The 23,872-nt window shown below is 34.4% G+C and overlaps 1 protein-coding gene across 1 annotated transcript; it reads left to right on the forward strand.

Annotated features, from left to right (window-relative positions):
• Nucleotides 1-3,797: 3,797 nt before the first annotated feature.
• Nucleotides 3,798-21,853, forward strand: LOC120632756. The gene is made up of 4 exons (XM_039902745.1): nt 3,798-3,950; nt 10,249-10,430; nt 11,784-11,894; nt 21,709-21,853. The coding sequence occupies exons 1-4, from the start codon at nt 3,798-3,800 to the stop codon at nt 21,851-21,853; spliced, it is 591 nt and encodes a 196-aa protein (XP_039758679.1).
• Nucleotides 21,854-23,872: the final 2,019 nt, after the last annotated feature.

Here is a 23,872-nt window from a genome sequence, read left to right on the forward strand (position 1 = left end):
TAATATAAATAAATAATAATAAAAATATACTACAACAATACACGCAACACGATCTTGTCAAAGTAAGCGTAGCTTGTGTTATGGGTACTGATAACTGATGATTAATTTTATAAATAATATACATACATACTTATAAACTACAGATAAACACTCAGGCACTGAAAAACGTTCATGTTCATCACACGAATGTTTCCTGTTGTGGAAATCGAATCCAAAGGCTTGGGCTCAGAAAGCAGGTCGCCCACTGCGCCAAACGGCCGACGAATGAATAGAATAGAGTAGAGAGAGAAAAGAATATGAATGCGCAATTAATTCTGTCTAACAGTAAAGAACTTTTTCTAAAAGGTGGACGCGAATTCACGTAAAAGTTGATAAATTCTGATTAGCAATTGTGTTTGCTTAAAGTAGTTATTTTAAGGGAGGGAATCACAGTCTCATTTCTACTACTACAACATAATGTATTTATCCATATACTGCTTTGGCGCATCCGTCCATGAAGCTTTGCTTGTTTTCAGCATCGGTAGTCACCATATCGATGATCACAATTATAAGTTAGATTTAGTTAAAGTATGGAGAATTTCGTGAAGATCAGATATTTTTATATCCTCCGGAAACTTTACCCATCTTTGCCATTCATCAAGATTCGTACGTTGAGCCGAGGAAAGCAGTCTATTCTCCTCTTCTTTTTTTTCCTAATTCAAAGGTTGCCTGGCAGAGATCGCTATTAAGCGATAAGGCCGCCTTTTGTATTCTACTTCTTTCTTCATGTTTTTATTATATTTTGAATATTTTAATGTTGTGGTATACAAATAAAAGGTAACTAGATAAATAAATGTAATAACATAACCAATTTCGAAATTATAATATAAGCATTTATAATAGACGAAATAATGTAACATAAAAGTATCTTTATTTCAAAGAGTGACGTTATCATTTATCTTCATCTATTCATTACAATAAGGTGGATCTTCGGTTTTTTAATATTTTTTTCAGCTCTGTATTGTATAATTTTTCTGACAATTGCTAACTGGGGTCATCTCCATTTCAAGTTTGTTGATTGTGTACAATAAACGCTGTTAATTAAATGGACAACTAGAGTTTATCCTGTCAGAAAAAGCAATACAATTATAGATGAATAGAAGAGCTTGCCTGCCCTCTCACAGATCTGGTAATTCTATTTCCAAAACTTTCAAAACATTTTGGGCACTCGTCACACTCCCCTAACAATTTATATTGGACATCAGTTTCAAAAACAAATATCGAAATGAAAAAATTGTTAAAAAAAACTAACATAAGTTAGTTATTCAATTTGTTTTTAATCTGATATCTCTTTTTCACATTCTGTATCGAACTAGTAAATGTAAACAAAGGGAAAAAAGGAACAGCAATTGATAGATTTCAATTTGGTTCGCGACTATGAAAAACTGACAACCGTTTCAGCTTTACCAGATTGGTGTAAATGCTGGGCCGCATTGAATATTCCGATCGTAAATTTGCTAAAATTCATTTATTAAAGTTTTTCGGGTTCCCGCAGTTTTTATATCGCCCTCGTCGTTGTTTTTACCAATGGAAGTTCATTACCAGATATATATCTATTGGCTTTTGGGATTTGTAGGATTTTCATAAGTGTGCCGCTTCTGTCTATCTTACTTTCTACAACTCACGTGATATTGTTTACTGATCTAGTACGACCCGTATTGCGTCTACCATCAGCTGTTAAAATTTTTCGGGTTCCCGCAGTTTTTATATCGCCCTCGTCGTTGTTTTAACCAATGGAAGTTCATTGCCAGATATTTATCTATTGGCTTTTTGGATTTGGAGGATTTTCATAAATTTGCCGTTTCTGTCTATCTTACTTTCTACAACTCACGTGATATTGTTTACTGATCTAGTACGACCCGTATTGCGTCTACCATCAGCTGTTAAAATTTTTCGGGTTCCCGCAGTTTTTATATCACCCTCGTCGTTGTTTTAACCAATGGAAGTTCATTGCCAGATATTTATCTATTGGCTTTTTGGATTTGGAGGATTTTCATAAGTTTGCCGTTTCTGTCTATCTTACTTTCTGCAACTCACGTGAAAATCCTTCTCCGATAAAGTTCTAAAAACTTCACCTCCCCTAAAGTGTTTACATATTATGAAAAAAAACTTTTTCTTTAAAACGCACGAGACAGGAGACTTAAATTATAAGGGTTCAAATAGTATTGCTTTTTTATTGTCCATGATAATTTCCTGAGAGCTTTGTCATTTAGCTAAAGAACCTAACTCTACAACAACTAGGATTGTTAGTTATTTTAGAGAATATCGATCTTTTTTCATCTTTATACATTACGCAATAAAGCCTAAAATTATAATTTTATTTCTTGCTATATTTTTATTCCATAAACGTCAAGATACTAGCTTTGACCACTAATTTATATTATCTGACGACGCAAAACTACTCCATTACAATACCCACCTTACAATCAAGGCATTATAATCTTGTTTATTTTCACAAAATGTAAACAAATTTATATTAACTTAAGAACTTTGAGTTCTTAGATTCCTACGTTTTCGGTTAAATGACATATGCAAATTATATAAGCAAGTATCAAGCAACTACGTCAATACAACCTAATGACGCATTCAATTGATTAACATCATTGTTAAACCTCCATTATCTGAAAAGCTGATCAAATCAATGGGCCACTAAAATACCTGTCAACACAAATAATCATAGTATTGAGAATATCTTACAGAACTGATAAGTGATTAAAACACTCAAATGACCATGATCATTTAATTATTTATTTGGAAACTATAGGGAAAATTACTTGATATTTGAGTATATATTGGGTTATTACAATTTCCTTCAGTGAAATTATATATAAATAATAAATAAAATATACTACGACGATGTACACATTGGCATTTATGAATATAATACACATAAATACTTATAATATACAGACAAATACCCGGATATTAAAAAAACAAATATGGCCTTGGACTAAGACAACAGGGTCGCTGCCCACTACGCCAACCGGCTGTCTAAATTAGAAACGCGATTGAAATATTGTTTTACGACGGTTATTTTGAGAGCTGAAAATTAGCCTTAAATCAGTTTAATACGAGAATATTGGATAATCATGAAACTCCATCGTAGTCTATCCATTTTAAAAATATTTACCTATAAAGTGGCTGAAGGTCGACCGAGCGCAACGCATCTTGCTTAAAGTTATTATGTGTTATCCGTTTACCTTCCCAATAACTCGATTGAAAATGTGAGGTTTTGTGAGTTAGAAACTTCTTATTTTCCCGATGTTACAGAGATAATTATTAAGAGATGCCCAACCACAATAATAACACGCGGGTTTTTATTTGACACTTTCTATTGAGAATGAAAATAAAATGGAAGAAAATGCTTAGTAGTTTTTTTAATATCCACTTCCTCTCTTTCCATTCCTTTCCTTTTTTCTGAAGCTAATTCTATCCTTTTTATTTTTTGCTTCTTAGGTCACTCACTTAACAGACGGATTTGCTAATTCTATGAATGATCAGCGTTAGAAGCACTGGGGCATAATCTATCCATAAGTTCCACAGCCTAAAGTGACGTGAATTGTAATAATAAATTAAAATGTAATTTTTGAATTGCGATAAAGAGCTTGTTACCTCTTAAGTACCTCCGTACTAAGTTGTACAGTAAATAAACTGATATGTGTATGTTGAAGCACGCGAGCTTGTTTTGTTAGAAAGATTTCATGCAGTGAGACTGAGTTGGTTATAGCTCTTAGAGAATTATTGTTGTGATAATAATAATGCAGTGTCAGCATCTTGTCGCCATTGTTTCTATGTTAGTGCTTGTGATTGTTAATGCGAATAAAACAGATTGGTGTCCCAATGTTAAAACATCGCTTGATTCTATAAGAAAAAGGCGGCATCTTACATTCCCAGATGGATCAAATTTTGTGGTAAGTCGTCTACCGATGATATTAATATTATTAAAAATATTTTATATAAAATAAAGTGTAAACAATAATAAATTGGTCTACGAGAATCTTGCATTTAAACCTTTATTATACTTAGAGTTACCTAGGAGGCAGAAAGTAGGCTGCTTTTTAAATAAACAAACATATAAATTAACTAATAAATAAATTAATCTTTTCATAAGGATAAGGAACCTACCTATTGAAAATCATTATAAAATTTTACTTATGAAATAGAAAAACAACTGAGTATCACAAGTTTATTTTGTCCCCTTAAACTTATTTGAAGCTGATTGTTTGCAGCTCATAAATTACGATTTAATAAAACTTTTACTCTTTAGTACATAGGACAAAACTTTATGCTATTCTTGGAAAACTCCCAACTATTATTACTTTATAAAATGTCCTTTAACGGTAAGCTTAGACAACTATATAGAACCCGTTAAGAAAACCCATTAATTGACCGAACGAAGCGTTTGGTCTTTGAAATCTTTGAGTAACCTTGGGTAAATTTGCACTTTATCAGTTCGTGTGACAGTAGGTTCGATGTCCTGAAATAAGGAGCATAATTACTTAATAACCTTTTTAAAGTTGACTTATATTTTAGTAACTTTTTGAAGTTAAACGTCTTTTGCACTTTATGTAAATTAAATAATAAGGATTTTTTGCTTAATGATACTTTTGTATCATTCGACAAAAAAAGAATGGCATTATATCTTTTTTAGTAGAACTCACTTCACTTCACTTCACTCACTCACTCACTAGAATGTTTATTAAAAAAAATATTTCCATATTTTCCACTAACCTACTGGTATTCGTATTTGTTATGTCGGCCGATTGGCGTAGTGGGCAGCGACCCTGCTTTCAGAGTCCAAGGTTGTGGGTTCGATTCCCACAACTGTAAAATAGTTTCTGCGATAAACATGAATGTTGTTAGTATCTGGGTTTTATCTGTATATTGTATTTATGTATATTATTCATAAAAATATATTCCTCAGTCATGTTAGTACTCATAACACAGGCTACGCTTACTTTGGGGCTAAATGGCGATGCGTGTGTCGTAGTGTAATATTATAGTATATTTATTATTATTTATTTATTTATTCGTTACCAATTTTCAGTTTAACCGTTAAGCCTAACGGTTAAGCTGAACATCGGTAAGGAATGAATCTCGGCGAAATTAGGCATTATATCAAAATCATTAATATCATTAATATCAAAATCTGGAGATGAACATAAGCTAATATTTATCCCGAAAAAGTTGCTGATAATTATTTTAATAAAATTAAGAGAATAAAAAAATTCCGGCCATAGGCTTCTTTTATCCAGGGAAATTTAACGTTTCTTGTGGGTTTTTTAAAAAAACTCGAAATAACCGCAGACGAAGTCGCGGGCAATAGTTAAATATGAACATTACTTTATAAACTAGTTGGCCGGTGATATATCCGTTGACAACCCTCGATTCTAATCAAATATTGGAATCGGTATTTCGGCGATTAATTTGGTAGTAATTTCAATTTTACGATGTAATGAATTGATATGGATATCATAAAATATAAATTGGATATAAAATACTGGCTTCTTCCAGCGGCTTCGTTCATCTCGAGCAAATTATCACATTAAAATCACAGTAAGAGCAATAAATTTTGACAAATAAAGCATGGGTTGGAAATTAAGATGAGCTCAGGGCTTTTTAAGGCTACACAACTTTTTATCAAGCTAAAAATTAACAACTTTCAAAATGGCCAAGCAACTTATCGAAGCGACAAAAACGGATCAGCACCCGACATAACGCGCTCGAGCTTTAGTCGCCGGCGGAATTCTATCAAGATGAAGATGCTTCATGATTGAAATAGACCCATGGGTTTCAGAACGCAGAAACCCATCACACGACTTCAATGCGTTTTGCCGATCTTTTTAGATAATCATCACAAATTAGTGACAAAACCCGGAGCTACTTTACCTGCATTCCTAAGAGCGGAGGCAAAAACCCAGCTGAGTATAGCTTGGAACTCTGGAAGCTTTAGTTTTAAGTTTACGAATGTAGTTATCGCCATCGTCTCACTACCGCGTGTATATTTTTTATAAATAAAAAACTCATCTACTCATCATAAGTGTCATCTTTGGACCTATTTGAGGAATATTTGACTAAGAACAATGTCAATTTACTATTTAGGTACTAAACGAAAAGAAAAGGGCCTAACTGTTAATTTTTGGCCCGACCTGGGTACCGACCCTAGGACCTCGTGATTCGAAGTCACTGGAGTAACAATACAGTTAACACACAGTTCTGATAGCATTTTAACTTATAATTATGAGGTGTGCGGATTCTACAGATAATAACTTCTTAATGCCCCTAACTGAGAGTTACGCGTCCTTCCCTACCCTACTATTTAAAACTTTAGTGTATGAAGGCTGCATAGTTTTACGGAGTTCCAATAGAGGCGGATCGAGATCCATGTTTCAAAGTATGTGAATTTTATCAAAAGAATCCTTTACCGGCATACGATGGCATGCATGGCAGTACGCTTACGGAAGAGTCTGGAATTCTGGCTCTGGGAATGAATCTGGCGAGAAAATTCTTAGCATCTGTGACTCTATTTTTTATTCCTCTACAAGCTAGCTTTATTTCACTTGCTGGTATGTGAGAGTACGTACCTCTAACCTTTGCAACCTACACCCCTGATCGGTTTTTGCTAACAAGGATTTACTTAGAAATAATTTATCTAAAACTAGCTATCCCCGCGAATTTTATTTCGCCTTAATATATTTTACATTTCAATGTCTTTATAAAGTAGAATACGTAAAATTATCTTACTCCGGAACCTCTCTATAGGTCACATCAACAGTTTTAAGATTAGACAACTTGACGTGCGCTGTCAGTTGTGATTTGTTACTAATGAACGGCTAGATAATTGTTTTGATTTTAAATTTGAAAAAAATATTGTATTTTAATACTTATTCTCCTATTCCGGATTAACAGGAATCAAAGAAATCAAAAATAATGAAAATCGGTCCATCCGTTCTCAAGTTATAAATGGTGTAACTAACACGACTTTGTTTTATAGTTGTAGGATATAGATATATATATATAAGGACTGTCGAACGGGATAAACAGTATACTAGGTCCGTCTCCTGGTTCTAAGCTACACACCCAGCAATTTTCAGCCATATCGGTACAGCCGTTCTTGAGTTATAAATAGTGTAACTAACGGGACTTTCTTTTATATATATAGATAAAAGGGTGAAATGGGGATTGGTATCAAAGTCTAGTCTGAGCTTCACCAACCTTCTTATCAAGACTCTCATCCTTACTAGCAACGCGTAAAGCAGTATTATTTTAAAGGACAGTGTATATAAACATACCTTGATATCCTAAAAATTTGGGTTATATTTCGGAAACAAAACGTCAGTAGTTTTGTGAAATTAAACGTAGCCTGAGAGTGGGTTACTCATAACCCACTCTGAAATCCTCTACGTAAAAAGTTCCTGTTAACAGACCGACGGAAATAAATTAAAAAAATATATTTTTATGCTATAAGTGTCAATCGGAAGATCTTTTATACGTATTTAGTAAAATTCTGAACGAGTTTAACCAACATTCTCTCCACCTTCCTAGCGGGGTTTATAAATGGAAGGATAATATGGGAATATATAATTTCTCAATTTTCTCTGATTTGTCACTTACTATTTACCACATTGTACGCTTCCTGGTTACATAAATTACCAGCGGGGCAGGAAGGAGTCAAATATTATATCCCCCAATTTTACCCCCTGACAGCAGGTGGACATAATAACATGACCACCTGCTAAAGCACGGGAACTGAAAATCGTCAACGCTCTGAGAGTTGATCAAGCTGTGGGAGAAGATACATTTTCATGCTGTCCCCGGGGATATAATTGTCTCCTGTCCATGCTAGCCGTGCAGATGCTTTTAGCTGACAAAATTATAAGGTACCGCTAGTCTTTTTTAACGAAAATCTTTCGCTAGTATTTTTTTTGATTAGTTTGGATTATTTTCTGAATACCTTTGACAGCCGGTTGGCGCAGTGGGCAGCGACCCTGCTTTCTGCGTCCAAGGCGGTGGGTCCGATTCCCAAAACTAGATAAATGTTTGTGTGATGAATATGATTGTTCTCCAGTGTCAGGGTTATTATAAGTATTTATGTATATTATATTCATAAAACTATTCATCAGCTATCTTAATAACATATACAGCACATAGTTCAGAGAAGGGATGGACGTTGGGGTCCCAAAAAAATTCAAAATTCAAAAATTCAAAATTCAAAATTCATTATTTCAAGTAGGCCTAATACAAGCACTTTTGAAACGTCATGTCTGTCCGTGTGTAGTGACTCTACCACCGGTTCGGAAGGCAGATTCTACCGAGAAGAAACCGGCAAGAAACTCAGCAGTTGCTCTTTTCCAACATCAAAAATTTACATTTTACATTTTAACATTCATTTTTTTATCTTGTGAGAGATGAAAGCGGAGCCGGATGCTTCCAAGCAACCTTGTCATTAAGAAACTCATCAATTGCAAATCAAAAATCAAATTCCAAGGTGCTGGAATGGCAGCCCCGAACTGGTAAGCGCAGCGTTGGTCGACCCCCAACGAGGTGGACAGACGACATTAAGCGCGTCGCAGGTAGCCGCTGGATCCAAGCGGCTCAGAACCGTGGAACTTGGAACTCCCTACAAAAGACCTATGTCCAGCAGTGGACGTCTATCGGTTGATGTGATGATAATCATGGTGATCTTAGTACTAATAACACAAGCTACGCTTACTTTGGGGCTAGATGTCGATGTGTGTAAGGTCGTAGTATATTATATTTATTTAACCTTAACATTAGTTGTTAGTTACAGCCCTACGAAAGCTCATTCGCAAAAGCGATTTGCACAGTCCGGTGCCTTTAGAAGGCAATAACAGGAAGTGAGTCTATGCACCTGCCAGCTGTCGCTTACAACTTCCTATTCACAAAATATCTATAAAGCGAGAGTTAAAAGGCAACAGCTCTTGGCAATCAAATCTCGTAGCATTCAAAATCAAGGATAGCTAATGACTAGCTATTCCAGTTTTAGTTATACAGGTTCAAGTCTAGACCCGTTTATCGAAAGATTAACAAATATGTGCGATGCGTTGGGATGTGCGACGTGTGTTTGTGATTGTGTGACTGTGATTGTGCGATTGTGATTGTGATTGTATGATTGTGATTGTGTGATTGGAATTGTGCGATTGTGATTGTGTGATTGTGATTGTGTGGTTATGATTGAGTGACTGTGATTGTGCGATTGTCATTGTGCGATTGTGATTGTGTGATTGTGATTGTATGAATCTGATTGTATGGTTATCATTGTGTGAAGTATGATTGTTTAGTTGGGGTTGTAATTGTATGACCGTGATTGTGTGATTGTGATTGTTTGATTGTGTGATTATGATTTTCCTGTCCAGCTGTTATGTTACCAACGTTGCAGTTTGTAACTCAGGTTGAGTTCTTTAAGGTCACATGGTTAGCTGTTAACGTTCACTATAGCTTTTAAAAGTGAATCTTTACGCACTTCATATTCAGCTATATAAATAATTAAGTGTCAAAGACCGGCACGTGATAGAGATGCATGTATAGGAATAGAGGAGGCCTCGTCCAAAGGGCGTACCTACTGAACTGCGAAACATCTACTCTACTGTAAGAAAAATCTACGATAAGAAAAATAAGGAACATTTGTTTTAAATAATAGTTTGAATATTGATGTTTTAAGCAATTAAGTTTTATTCAATAATAAAAGGCTTTATTATTATTATTGACTATTATATAAAAAAATATTAACATACCTTAGTGCAAGTATAGTCCCTGAGCATTGCTGTATTTAGTCACTGCCGAGGAATTTAGAGTAACTACCGAGCTAAGCAAGTATGCTACTTTTAAAATTCTGAGTGTAGCGAGTGGTAAGAGAAAACTAAGATGAGCCGATCACTATCCCAGAGTTGAATACTCTTCTTTTCACACGTAGCCAATAAATTATATTAGTTATAAAGTTTTATAAGATAAAACAAAAACTTCTCGATAATGAGTGTGAGTATAGAAAGTTGAAATCAAAGATACTTTTGATGCGTACATTTCATATAAAAATATGTACTGGATGTGAGATGATGGCGATAACTACATTCGTAACCTTAAAACTAAAGCTACAAGGGTTCTAAACACACTCTGGTCTAAGAAGAAGCCCACAAAAAACTTTGCCGGGTGTTCTTTTATTTATTAAGTGACTGATTTGTTCCCACATAGATCACCATATCCCTTGTAAAAGCGTTCATGACCCACGCGCCAGCGGGCTGGAACATTGCTCTGGAGATCGACGTACTCTTCCCTCTTCCTGACGCAAAATTCACTAATGCTTACTACAGAAGAAAGCTCCACCACAGACAGAAAAGAGAGTTCTGGGAACGGCTTCAGAAGGCCATTGAATAGTGAGTTGTAAATATTTTTTTCTACAGAAAGCTCAGGTTTTGCATGTAAGTTTTTATGCTGGGAATGTCGATTATCCCATGACATAAATTTATCAAGAAATTCATTGAATTTCTTGAAAAAAAAACATTGTATTTCTTAAAATGGCTTGGCCCATTCTTAAGGTTTCGATTTTTGACAGTAAGTAAGTAGCAATTGAAATCCGAGTGGACTTCAATTTCGGGGGCCGAGTTTGAACCCAGCTAGAGGTGCTGTACACGCACATAGCATGTTTGAAAAAATAAAATATCACTTGTTTACACGGGGATGAATAGCATCATGAGGAAACCTTGCCTAAAAGTTCTTCATAACGTTCGCAAGGATGTGTGGAGTCCACCAATCCGAACTGGGAGAAGTATAATATGCGCCAGTGAATGTTGATGGATTTTCACAAACTTTTAGGTGATCATTATTCTATTTACAGAAGTGTGATAGTGACGAAGATGTACGAGTATTTCATTTTATTTATTCCACTCAGTATATCCATCGGTGAAGCCCATTGCAACGGTAATAGGCCAGTGGACATTCAATTCACTTTCGAGGGGCCGAGTTCGAATCCCAGCTCGCACCTCTAAGTTATGTGTGTTTAAGAAAACAAAATATTAATTTTATAAATTTAAAATGCATATAAAAATTTGCATAAACTAAATAAAGGCATATACTAATTTCGGTATCGACGGTAGGAGAGCCGTACCTTAATTGGTGAAAGCGCTCAGGTCGCGATTGCCCGAGAGTCGCAGGTTCAAATCCTGTCGGTTCCGAAAATTTTTACATGCATTTAAAATTTATAAAATTGATAATTCCTCCAAGTGTAGGTAAAAACACTAATAAAAATTATAAAAATATAAAAAAAGCAATGTGTCATCTCCTGTTTCAAACGTGTCTCATTGTAATATGGACCTTTGAAAAAGTAGATCGAAACTGCAACGTGCCTACTAGATGACGCTACAGTCGCTATAAGATTGATGTGAAAGGCATATAAAATTGATAATTCCTCCAAGTATAGGTAAAAACACTAATTAAAAATAATAAAAACAAAATATTACTTGCTTCGACGGTGAAGAAAAACATCGTGAGGAAACCTGCATGCCTGAGATTTCTCCATAATGTTTTCAAAGGTGTGTGGAGCCAGGCCAGCGTGTTGGACTACGACCTTAACCCCTTCTCATTGTAGGTAGGCCCATATAGTGGGCCGGTTGATATTATGAGGATGATGATGATATCCATAGGCCTTTGTCCGGGGAGTCCTAGAATTATTGCAAATCTTAAAAATATATATTATATATGATGGTTATAATGATTTTTGATATTTTCAGCCACAACCTTAATGGACGCGCATGTATATTGAGAAGTATTTGCGAAGCAAGAAGTAATTTGGCTCCACCGGGAAAATCACTTGTCCATGACCTCTTACGGGCTATTTTCACGTAAGTTAATAAAATACCGATTCGACTTCAGTTGAGCACCAATAAATGGGCATCAAGCAAAAAACTAATTACCCATAGATTACCTACCCCTAATCGGGTTCTACGGCATGTTACTGGACCGCTTAATCCCTTGGCGGTAGGATGGTAACAACCTAGCTATGACCGAAGTGTCCCGCATCAACAGATCAGAGAAAATTTAGAAGTTATAAATTTCCAAACTATCTCAGACGGGAACTCCTGGAATTTTTACTTTTAAAAACGCAGCGCTTAACACTGTGCTAGGTAGGTAAACAATAAAGCAACACGAAGTTTTGCTTTCGTCTAGGAAATTAGACAACAAGAATTTAGGTTTAATGTTATCGAAAACTGTACCAACAGATGGTGTACGTATCGTTCTCGTATGAATTGGATGAGGAGAATATCAGTGAATGTTAAACCCTAACACATTATATCGAAATATAATCGCCTTTTAATATAGGTTTCATAGTTTTCTAATTCTTTACTTAGCGTGCGCCAAGGGTGGTAAGACCTTAAAGTATTAATAATCAATGTAGTTCTTCATAGAAATTATATTATATTATTCTTGACAATATATCGGACTGAATAGTTAACCGCTTACGATATTTCAGTAAAATTTTCTCTATAGAAAAATGTCAAAGTTACCTTTAACGAAAACTTTGTTTTTTTTTATTAGTTAAACTTTCGGGAAGCATAAAAAAATATTACTATTCCAGTAGACACTGCTGAGTATTTGGTAATAGAATTAAATAACTATCTTAAAATATATTTTGTCAAAGGTTGATAAAAATAATTAACTTTAAAATTTGATTCTTAAATCGAAGGTTCCTGAATATTATCGAACATAGTAAATAACAATGATTGAAAATTGCAACAGTATACTGAAATCATACACATACGCTTAGTTCTTTAAACATAAATAACTTTCGTTTGAGTAACCGCAGTCAGGTAAAAAGCATCCTTATTCACACGTCACAGAATACCTAAAACTTCCTACTTTACTTGAATGGCATTATTTAAAGCTGAGAAGCTTTCGCAAGGATCTGCCATGAGTGCCTTTCAAAAGCTCCGCAGAGTGTTTTGCTTATTAGGAAACCGATACAATCAGATACAATGTTATCATATTCTCTTTTGAAGTGTTTACGTTCAATATGTTCTTAAAGGTTTTCGTTCCTTTCACATTTTTTCCATACTTTTATCGGATGTGTGAGATTTGCAATATACGACATAAGATGTACATTGAATAATAATAAACCGAAATTCAAAAAATAATCCTTCACTAATAATTATTTTATATTTTTGAAATAGTCGCATGGTTAGAAAGGCATGTAAAATTAGTTTAAAACGTAAGTTACTAGTTAAATTATACTCGTAATTATGGTACCATGCTCTGGAAATGTATTTTATGACGTAAATTTTGAAATCGATGCATACACAAGTACTGCCAATATTTACGTCAAAAACTGTTGTTAAGTGTAAAAATAAGGTTGCTATTATTTTGATACATGTTACATTAACAGTTAATCCGTCAGTAGCATGCAAAAAGTTTACAGAAATGTAAGACTTTTACAAAAAAAACTTTATGTGGTGTGAAAAAGTGGTTGGTGGCGTAAACAGAATAAAAAAATTTTTTCTTTAAAACTCTATTATTTTCGGTCCCAACACACAGGACGAAGATGATGAATAAAAAATAGGGGTTTGAGCAAGAAAAGATAACAGACTAACGTAGTTACCTTTTGATTTATAATATTAGTATGGAGAGGATTGCATTGGTGGTCTAGTACTTAGAATTTGCGGCTTAGGATCACGAGATGTTGGTGTTGATTTTTCTATTAGTATCAACCAGCTGGCGTTAAGAAAAATATCGGTGGCCACCCATGCGCCTTGACTTTAAGAACACGTTACGCGATCTGCCACAGAGTAGCGTGGCAGTCAATGCTATAATTCTCTCATTCCAGTGAGATGTGAGGCCAGCTATGGGATATTAATGACAATGATGATGGATTGGATTAACTATAGGAAGATTATAAATTCATAGAAAATATTAAGGCGAGGGAAATTTTAATTATCACACGATAATTTTAAGCGTAAAATTATCGTACACACTGACATTTAACGCCACGCGTTCTATACTTGTAAACATTCGAATTTATATTGCACTGAGCCCTTGGTATTAGTTTTAAAGGTTAGGAATGTGTTTGCTTTGACGAAGAAGAAGAAACACTTTTGCAAACAAACTCAATATTTAAAAAAAAAGGCTTGCAAAGGCGGCTTTAGTGCTGAAAGCAATCCTACCATATATATATATATACCATCACGGTAAGACCCATAGCACCAATGAATAATGTTTCAAAATCGGGGTTTCTTTTCTTTTGAGAGCTTCCGCTGCGTACGCTGCGTAACAGTTTCGATAAATCGAAATATCTTTTAAGGTTGACTTATAGTCGGACTAAGTCGCGCAGGATTATTTTATATTTTGCAATATTTTTTAGGGCCAAAGTCTTATTGCCGCACCAACCCGTTGCTTATTAGAACTACTTTCGCCAATGGTTGTCTGTGATAGATTAGCGTTGCATCGCATTATTCAAGTTTATCTATTGTTAATTTTTGTTGTTAGTATGTGTATGTGTGCAATAAAGAAATTTGGGAATTTATAATTAATCTCTATGTATTTAAGTAAGTATATTAATGTTGTTTTGGCGCACTATTTCTATTTGTCTTGTACACGGTCGTGAGAGTAAATTTCAATAATATTAAAAAAGACGTGTGCTCGGGGACTGCCGCGGTAAAGCTATTGCACAGCATTTTTTATCAACTTATGCAATTAAAAGATCTGCTATTCATCGATTGATGGCAAAACTAAAAAGTATCACCGCTGTGCCGGTCGGAGTGGGAGGGTGTTAGATTAATTTCCTTACGGAATTTTTGGATTCGGTCTCCACGCTCAAGGCCCGCGATAGAAGCTATGCAATAGCTTGATAATAATCTTATTAAAATTGTTCTACGAAGTATTAAATCCCGTATGTTTTCATGTCGAATGTTCTCCGTATCAAGTTAATTGCCTTATAATCCGCGTACGTGACGCTTATCTATACGTGTTCGGATTAATTCATAATATTCATTTCAATGGCTTTACACTAGCTGATGCTAGTTAACTACCGAGTTTTATATCGTTCTAGCTGTTTCTCGCGGTTTCACCTGCGTTATGGTAATGTTATGAGGTGACCAACCCGCCTGCCCAGCGTGGTCATTACCGGGCAAAACTTTGTATGGTTGGAGAAAAGAAAGCCACAGCCCCTAGGCTAAATGTCTAATGGCTTTAAATATACCAATTATATATATTTTAATTGCACTAAAACATAGCATTTAGTTTCAACCACCTAAGTAAGTAATTTTTTAAGGCTAAGGGCTAACAGTTAGGATCATGTCGCGTATAATCTATAACTCAAATTGGTTTCTTAGCGGCATCGAATTGAAACTTTAATAGCTAAATGGCACGTCTTTTTGGTATGGTGTCAACTAGCAACGCTCAAAGCCGAGCAGACCTCACCAGACTGGAGAAAACTTTGTAATTTTTTTGAAATTGCCATTACAGACAGTCTCTATGGCTACAGACAGGTTGCAAATAAAGAGCTATCATAACGTATTGTGTAAATCGAGACAATAAAACAATATTGGTATGTAGGGACAGTACTTAACTAAGCCAATGAGGCATTAATGGACGTATTAATAGCGGCGTCGAATTAGCCAGTGCGGTTTGCGGGGCTTTTGATTCATTACGCCAATAACACGAGCAGTAATTACAGATTGTATGATGGCTTCAAAGAGACCTTATAATATATATATCCATCCATTGACGGCCGATTGGCGCAGTTTGCAGCGACCCTGCTTTCTGAGTCTAAGGCCGTGGGTTCGATTCCCACAACTGGAAAATGATTGTGTGATGAGCATGAATGTTTTTTAGTGTCTGGGTGTTTATATGTATATTCTAAGTATTTATGTATATTATTCATAAAAATCATCAGTCATCTTAGTACCCATAACACAAGCTACGCTTACTTTGGGGCTAGATGGCGATGTGTGTATGGTAGTAATATATTTATTTATTTATTTATTGTGTTTTTCCTATAATAAATAAAAAATATAATAAATAAATATGCTACGACAATACACACATCGCCACCTAGCCCCAAAGTAAGCGTAGCTTGTGGGTCCTAGATGACTGAATATTTTTATGAATAATATACATAACTACTTATAATATAAACACCCAAACACTAAAAAAACGTTCATGTTCTTGACACAAACATTTTCCTGTTGTGGGAATCGAACCCACGGCATTGGACTCAGAAAGCAGGGTCGCTGCTCACTGCGCCAATTGGCCGTTATATAATACCAAAGTAATAGTATAAATAAGATGCCTTTTTTTTAATTTATGGCGCCTGTTGCCTGCAATCCCACCTGCAGGTAGCCCTGCAGGTGGGATTGCAGGCACGGGAGAGAAAAGTTATATCCGCTGACAGGGGATATAAATAACATATCCACCTGCTAAAGCACGGGGACATCGAACACAAGAAGTTTACCCTCATTTATTATTACACGCATATTATTTGAATATTATTTCCACTAGTGCGCCAATGCTCTGAGAGTTGATAAAGCTGTAGTAGATGATACATTTTTATTTTGTAATGAATCTACCCTACTTCACTAAATAAACAATATTTTTAAAGAACGTAAAATCGGACTCATAATTTTATTTCGTAACCAAATTCGATCAAACCTGGCTCAATAGTTAAGTTTAGAGACGTACTAAAACATGGCATTATAAAATAAATATATTTTAACAGTTTAATTTTTCATATATGCATAAGGCCCGCCTCGCTATGCGACTACTATAAGGGGCGATGCGTTCGGACGCTCAGCACCGAAGCCGGTGTGCTAGTATTGGGTCCATATGAAATGTAGTACGGATGATGTGTAAAGGCATTGTGGAGGCAAACGTTTGAGAGATAAAATACGCACTACTGATTTTGAACTTTTAAAGAAGTGGAATATGGAAATTACAATCGACTATTTTCAAGTCCGAGCTCGGGTAGGAGTCCGCCGTTTCGATACGCGTTGGGGCTAGCAACTACCATTATATCAATAAATAAATATACGAGTATATACGAAAATACACACATCGCAATCTAGCCCCAAAGTAAGCGTAGCTTGTGTTATGGGCACTAAGATGACTGATGAATAATTATATGAATAATATACTTAAATACTTATTATATATAGATAAACACCCAGACACTGAAAAACATTCATGTTCATCACACAATCATTGTCCAGTTGTGGGAATCGAACCCACGGGCTTGGCTCAGAAAGCAGGGTCGCTGCCCACTGCACCAATCGGCCGCGATTATTTCAATAAGATATATTGATACCATAAAGACTTCTTCCTGTACTAAGAGTAACGAGAGATAATTAGTGAAACCACTATGCCGTTTAATGAAGATATGAATGCCTGGTGTAGGGAAATAAAGTAGAATATGCTATGATGAGGTGAAGAAGACATTATTTTGATAATGGGATCTAGTGGTTATCTAGGTCCTATTTTCCTTTAACGCTCTAAAAGTCTTGAGTTATTATGGTACAACAAGGTTGGGGTCTTAGTCAGTATTATTTAACAAATAATGAAACTATACGGAGATAAATTAGTTAGGAACCAGTTGGGTTAGTTACACCGGGGAGCAAATTGTCTCCTGCCCATGTTAACTGTGTTCGTGGTTATTGTACGTGTTTATAGTACTGTTACTATGAATAATCGGTTTAGTAATAAAATCTAACAGCACTTAAAATCTGTAAGCTTTTCTTCTAAAGGTAACTGAGCTTTGTAATTTAGGATGATAATTGTGACAGCTCATAGTACGGATAAGACCAGTTATGCATATTCAACCATTATTGCATGCAATGCATTATGTCCAAAAACAGTGAAAACGCCCCGCGCACGTCTCACTTCACACCTGAGGAATGTTGATAGGTAAAAAACTTTCCAATTTCCACATTTTATGGTAAACGTTTGGAACATTAGATGCAAAACAATTACTGCAATGAGCTATGTAATTTAGGATGATAATTGTGACAGCTCATAGTACGGATAAGACAGATAGATAGATAGATAAAGTCCTGATTGCACAAATTGAAAGTGAAAACAAGAAAAAACCAAAACAGTAAATATATGTATAAAGTGTATAAATATGTGTAAATATATATATAACAGATTAGACTAGCTAAACTAGCATAATACATTATGAAGACAAAATGTTCATGAAAAAAATTTTAATATGTAGTAGAACATTAATTAATCACATGTAAGTGATAATTATTGGGACTGACGTCAACGTACCATTCGAGACACTGGGTTGACGCCACCAAAACTCCGGACAAATAGTTACTCAGAATTTTAAAAGAGGAGTTCATTAACAAATTCTGACCCATAATTTTCAAATTTGGAATAGAACCCAGTGATCTATAAATGCTGTTAAAGCCCATTATCTTGAACAATAAAGACGACAGTGATTAACAGCTCTTACTCATATTTAAGTATGTTTTAGTATATATATATTAGTTTATTATTTTTTATATTTATTATTATTAGTATTTTATGTGTAATCTTGATAAGTATTAGTGTGTAATTGTTCGTAAGTATGTATATAATAATTATACACCCCACCAATCGGTTTCCCTTGGTTTTCCTAATCCTTAGGTTGCCTGGTAGAGATCGCTACTAAGCGATAAGGCCGCCCTTTGTATCCTACTTTTTAAGTTTATTTTTGTTATGTCCATTGTTCTTTTTTTACTATTTGTGGTGTACAAATAAAGTGTATAAATAAAAAAAAAAATCTATAGCTAACAATCGAGGTAGTAACATATAATTGGTCATATTAATAGCGGTGTCGTATCAGCCAGTGCGGTTTGCGTGGCTTATGATTGATTACGCCGATGACAAGCCCAGACACCGCAAATTATTGGATTTTATAATAATAATAATCAAGAGAAATGGATGGCTCAACACGCTCTCAGATAAATGGCGCGGCGAACTTTTTTAATCGATTAGAACTTAAATTAACAGAGTAGATTGTAATCACTCCTGACGGTTGGCGGACTATCCATATGTTTTGATAACTGATGAATACTCACTTGAGGCCACCAACACACATTGGAGCAGCATGGTGGGTCAATAAATATATACCTACATAAATACTTAGAAAATACATACAAACACCCAGACACTGAAAATCATTCATGCTCATCACACAAACATTTTCCAGTCGTGGGAATCGAACCCACGGCCTTAAGCTCAGAAAGCAGGGTCGCTGCAAACTGCGCCAATCGGCCGTCAAATTGTGTTTAAGATGATGATTAAAATATGATCGATCGACTTTTACAAAGTTTGCTTCGCTGTACACATGTTTAATAGCCGTACACACTGCGTAATCTTTCAGTGAAAAGAGAATAAAATTCTCCGTCCCATATAACGCCCTTGTAAGATTTTGGTTTGATATATTACAACCACCTACTGCGCAGTTTATCTCGAAGGCACCAAGAGGCGTTACTAACGTGGACGCGGGAAAAATAACCAAAACCGCCATAAATACTAGTTATTTATCTTTGCGATAAACTTTGAGGTAAAACCGTCGTATTTATAACACAAATACTATTCTTTCGTAATTTTTTTTTTTATAATACTCTGTTTATGTAACTTGTGTCCTTTAACCCGTTTCTAATAAAATGTGTGTGGAATAAATTTTTCAAACAAACAATTTACGAGTTAATTTAAACAGGGGTAAACGTCGCCATTTCCCTATTGTCAACCTTTATCCAGTAATAACTAAAAGTTGTAATCATAATATCATTTAGATTTACAACAAATTGCCTACAGCTATTAAAGATTTTCCATTATTGAAATTCAAGGCTAAATTAAGTGACTGGTTGGTTGATAAATGCTATAACTCGGTAAGGGAGTTCTTGGATAATAAAATATAATTTATTTAGGTACTAATATTATATGTTATTTTTTAATTGACATTCCATGTTTATAAATTAATTTATTACATATTCAGCCGACTATTTTGATTATTTTGATTTTGTTTATTTTAATGTTTTTTAGTTATTACATAAATGAATTTGTTTAAATTAAGATTTGCATGTCATATATTATGACTAGACATGTATACCTACAAAGTTTTATGCATATAAAAAAATTTGTATTTTAATTTGTAAATTGTATCCCTTAACAGTGGATATAACCGGGGGATGGCAGTCAAAGAGTTAAACTGCGAAACAATGCAGTCTTCGTTGTATTAATTAACTTTATTGTAATCGGTTTAATACAACAAATAATAAAACAACCATCAAATACAGTGTCGTATGTGTTAAAATTCCAAATAAAAGTGTATGTACCGCTTAAGCTTATACAAGTTTTACGTAACGAAGCTTTTTGTAAACTATTTTACGTACCTGTGTGGACATATGTAGTGTTAAATAATGTAGATATGAACAATTTACTGGTTTCTTTTTTTTCCTATTAAACGTACTACTATATTGTCGTGGTATGTAGTGGCATCAAGTGGCGAACAATTTGGTTTTAAGTTTAAAACGAAATATTATATTATTTAAAACGAAAATATAATAATAAATTAGGTTTTGCTTTTACGTGCAAAACCGTTTCCTTACTTCATAAACACTTTTTGCATACATACATTTTGGGCCAAGGTATGCTTGCCAAAGATTACACCACTAGTTGGAGCCATGACTGCAATCTCACTTGATGGCCAGAGATAATTTAGTCAAACATGGTAAAGGGCACAGAATTAGAAACATAAAGAACCCTTATTCAACCATTATTGCATGCAATGCTTTATGTCCAAATACAGTGAAAACGCCCCGCGCACGTCTCACTTCACACCTGCGGAATATTGCTAGCTAAAAATCTTTTCCAAATTGCCCATTTTATGGTAAACATTTGGAACATTAGATGCAAAACAATTACTGTACACTGCTAACTGGAATGAAGTAAATAACCGCATGTACGAGAAACTCTTTCAAAGTGGAGTGGTTTTTGATGCTTCAATATTAGCCGTGTACAACGTGTACTGTATTTTCTTAATTCTGTGGTAGGGGCCAATCTAGTAGGGGCACGAAAGTTGTGTTATCGGATTGAAGAACAAGAAGAAGAAAAACTTTATTGCACACATACATAAAAATATACGTAAAATAAAGAATATATAAAATAAAAGAACATAAATTGTAGGCATGCAAAGGCGGCCTTGTTGCCGCAAGCAATCTGTTACAGGTAACCTTTGGCTCCCATGCACTTGTTCCTTTGGAACAGGTGCAAGAGGGCGGGATAGAGCAATTATATAATATACATATATATTCGAAAACAAATAGACATGCATAATCATAAATATAATATAATAACTAAATATATATATATATATAAATGTATAATAAAAAAAGAAAATACAAATAATACAGATTATTCCAAAGCACAATATCTTATACAGGATTGGTTTCTAACAGAACGCTAAATAGCTTGGCGCGAAGCCTTAGTTGGTGAGGCATAACTAGTCACAACCGAAGTCTACTAATAGATGCAAGTCTAAGATTGCTCGATGGATCTTAACCTCAGCTATTAAATAGGGCTCATATCTAGCCAGTATGTTTCAAAGTTCTAATAATATATACTATTCTCAGACATTAATTATTTTTATATCAGAAACTAACCTCAACGTATTTGTTCCAGTGCTCCAATACATGAAGAAGATTTCACCGAAGAAGTGGCAAATGTGTACAATGAAGTTTTGGACCCAGATTACTGCGAACAAGTCTATGAATGCCCTTTTTCCCTGCTTCATTTCGTTTTGAGTTTGAATAAACTGAAGTATTAGTAGTTTAATTATGTAAATAATCACTTTACTTGCAGGTTTTAATATTGTATAATTATAATAAAATTTTGTAAAAAAGACTACCATTCTGTAATACTTCTTTCTAAAAGCTGTTAACTTTTACAAAACCTTGCAAGCCGATAGATAACGTATGTTTCTTCTATATATGTACCTTTTTTTTTATATTTATCGTCTTCTTCTATCTTGAATACAAAAATCAGTCAACGTGCGAATGTCTCGCAAAAACTTTTTATCGGCTCAACCGATAAGATTTCTGGTTTCTAATTGACTGAAAAAGTGAAGGAAAACATCGTGCGGAAACCTGCATACCTGAGAGTTCTCGATACTGTTCTCAAACGTGTGTGGAGTCCACCAATCCACACTGGGTCAGTGTGGTAGACTACGGCCCTAACCCCTCCTCATTGTGGTAGGAGACTGTACTGTAGTGGGCCGTTAATGGGTTGATATGATGATGATGGTGAATATTTTGATGCATTCCATTACGACACGCAATGTTAACCTATTTTATATATTCTTATAATACTAAGTGATGTTGTAAAGTATATCATCTTAGACAGGCCATAGAGTACCGCTTGTGAGTTCAGAATGGACCCGACAATTCAGCATTATATATTGTTATTAGGTAAACAAAACAGGTAACAACTATAGTTCGAACTGTAGTTTTGTCTAAATGTTAATAATAACAAGTTTTGTTCTAATCTAAAACCCAAAGTAAAAGTTTAATTAAATTAAATTAAAATTAAAACAAAAAATAATAATTAAAAAGAAATCATCTATAACAGACTTAAAAGTAACCGAATTAATTTTGTGTAAGTTACTTACAATCCAGCTAAAGAAGTTAAGATGCATTCCTTACATCATTTCCATAATCCTGAACAGTACGTTATGGTATGTTTTATGTTACAAGAGTAGATAATATTTTAAAATGAAAGGAATGTCTTCTTAAAGAAGGTATTAAGTTGGTTCCAGCACACACAATGTCGCAGTTTAAACGATTTATTATACTCGACGACTCTTAGTTGAGACACCTTTTAAATGTTATTTGTCCTTTTAGTTCTAGAATGATTCATAAAATTTTATTTTCATAATCCTCAAAATTTTATAAGCGTTCGTTTAGCGTACGAGCTGTGGAATTGTGGAATGCGCTTCCATTGAGCATACGACGATCCAAATCACTGGCGATATTTAAAAGAGCAGTTAAGGCCCATTATATTGTTAACGACTTTTAATAGTATGTATATATGTACTTACTCATTTATTGTATGTTAAAAGTATTTAATTATGTAAGTGTTGTTATTATATATATTAGTTTATTTTTATATTTATTTATTTATTATATTATTTACTTTTTATCTATTTGTGCACACTAGTTTATGTATTAGCATGTAGTTATTTGCATGTATGTATTTTAATATTTGTACCACCAGCAGTCTATTCTCCTCTTTTTTTTCCTAATTCTAAGGTTGCCTGGCAGAGATCGCTATTAAGCGATAAGGCCGCCTTTTGTATTACTACTTCTTTCGATGTTTCTGTTTTTGTTATATTTTAAATGTTGTGGTATACAAATAAAGAGTTCAAATAAATAAAAAAAAAGTTCTTGCTCTGGTATTTTCTCAAATATTTTTTGAAACAAATTCTGCTGACGGCACATAATTTTAACAATCCCTACTAATATTATAAATGTGAGTGCAAGTTTTTTTGTTACGCTTTCGAGCGGGAACTACTGAACCGATCTTCATGAAACTTTAAACACGTGTTGTTGGAGGTATTAGAAATAACAGTACTATTGATTGAAAAAAAAAATTACGTAAGATAAAAAATGTTTGTGAAAAAATCTTAAAATCCCATATATGACTATAGGTGTAGACTATGTAGCAGTACGCTGCCTCCCAAAATTACCCGGGCGAAGCCGCAGGGTACATCTAGGAATGAATTAAATCAAATTCTTAGTTATCTGTTCTTGTTGAAATTGCAAGTATGGTCTTAACTGTTACAGTTGTA

Source organism: Pararge aegeria, chromosome 20 (genome assembly GCF_905163445.1).
Source record: "Pararge aegeria chromosome 20, ilParAegt1.1, whole genome shotgun sequence".
NCBI lineage: Eukaryota > Metazoa > Arthropoda > Insecta > Lepidoptera > Nymphalidae > Pararge > Pararge aegeria.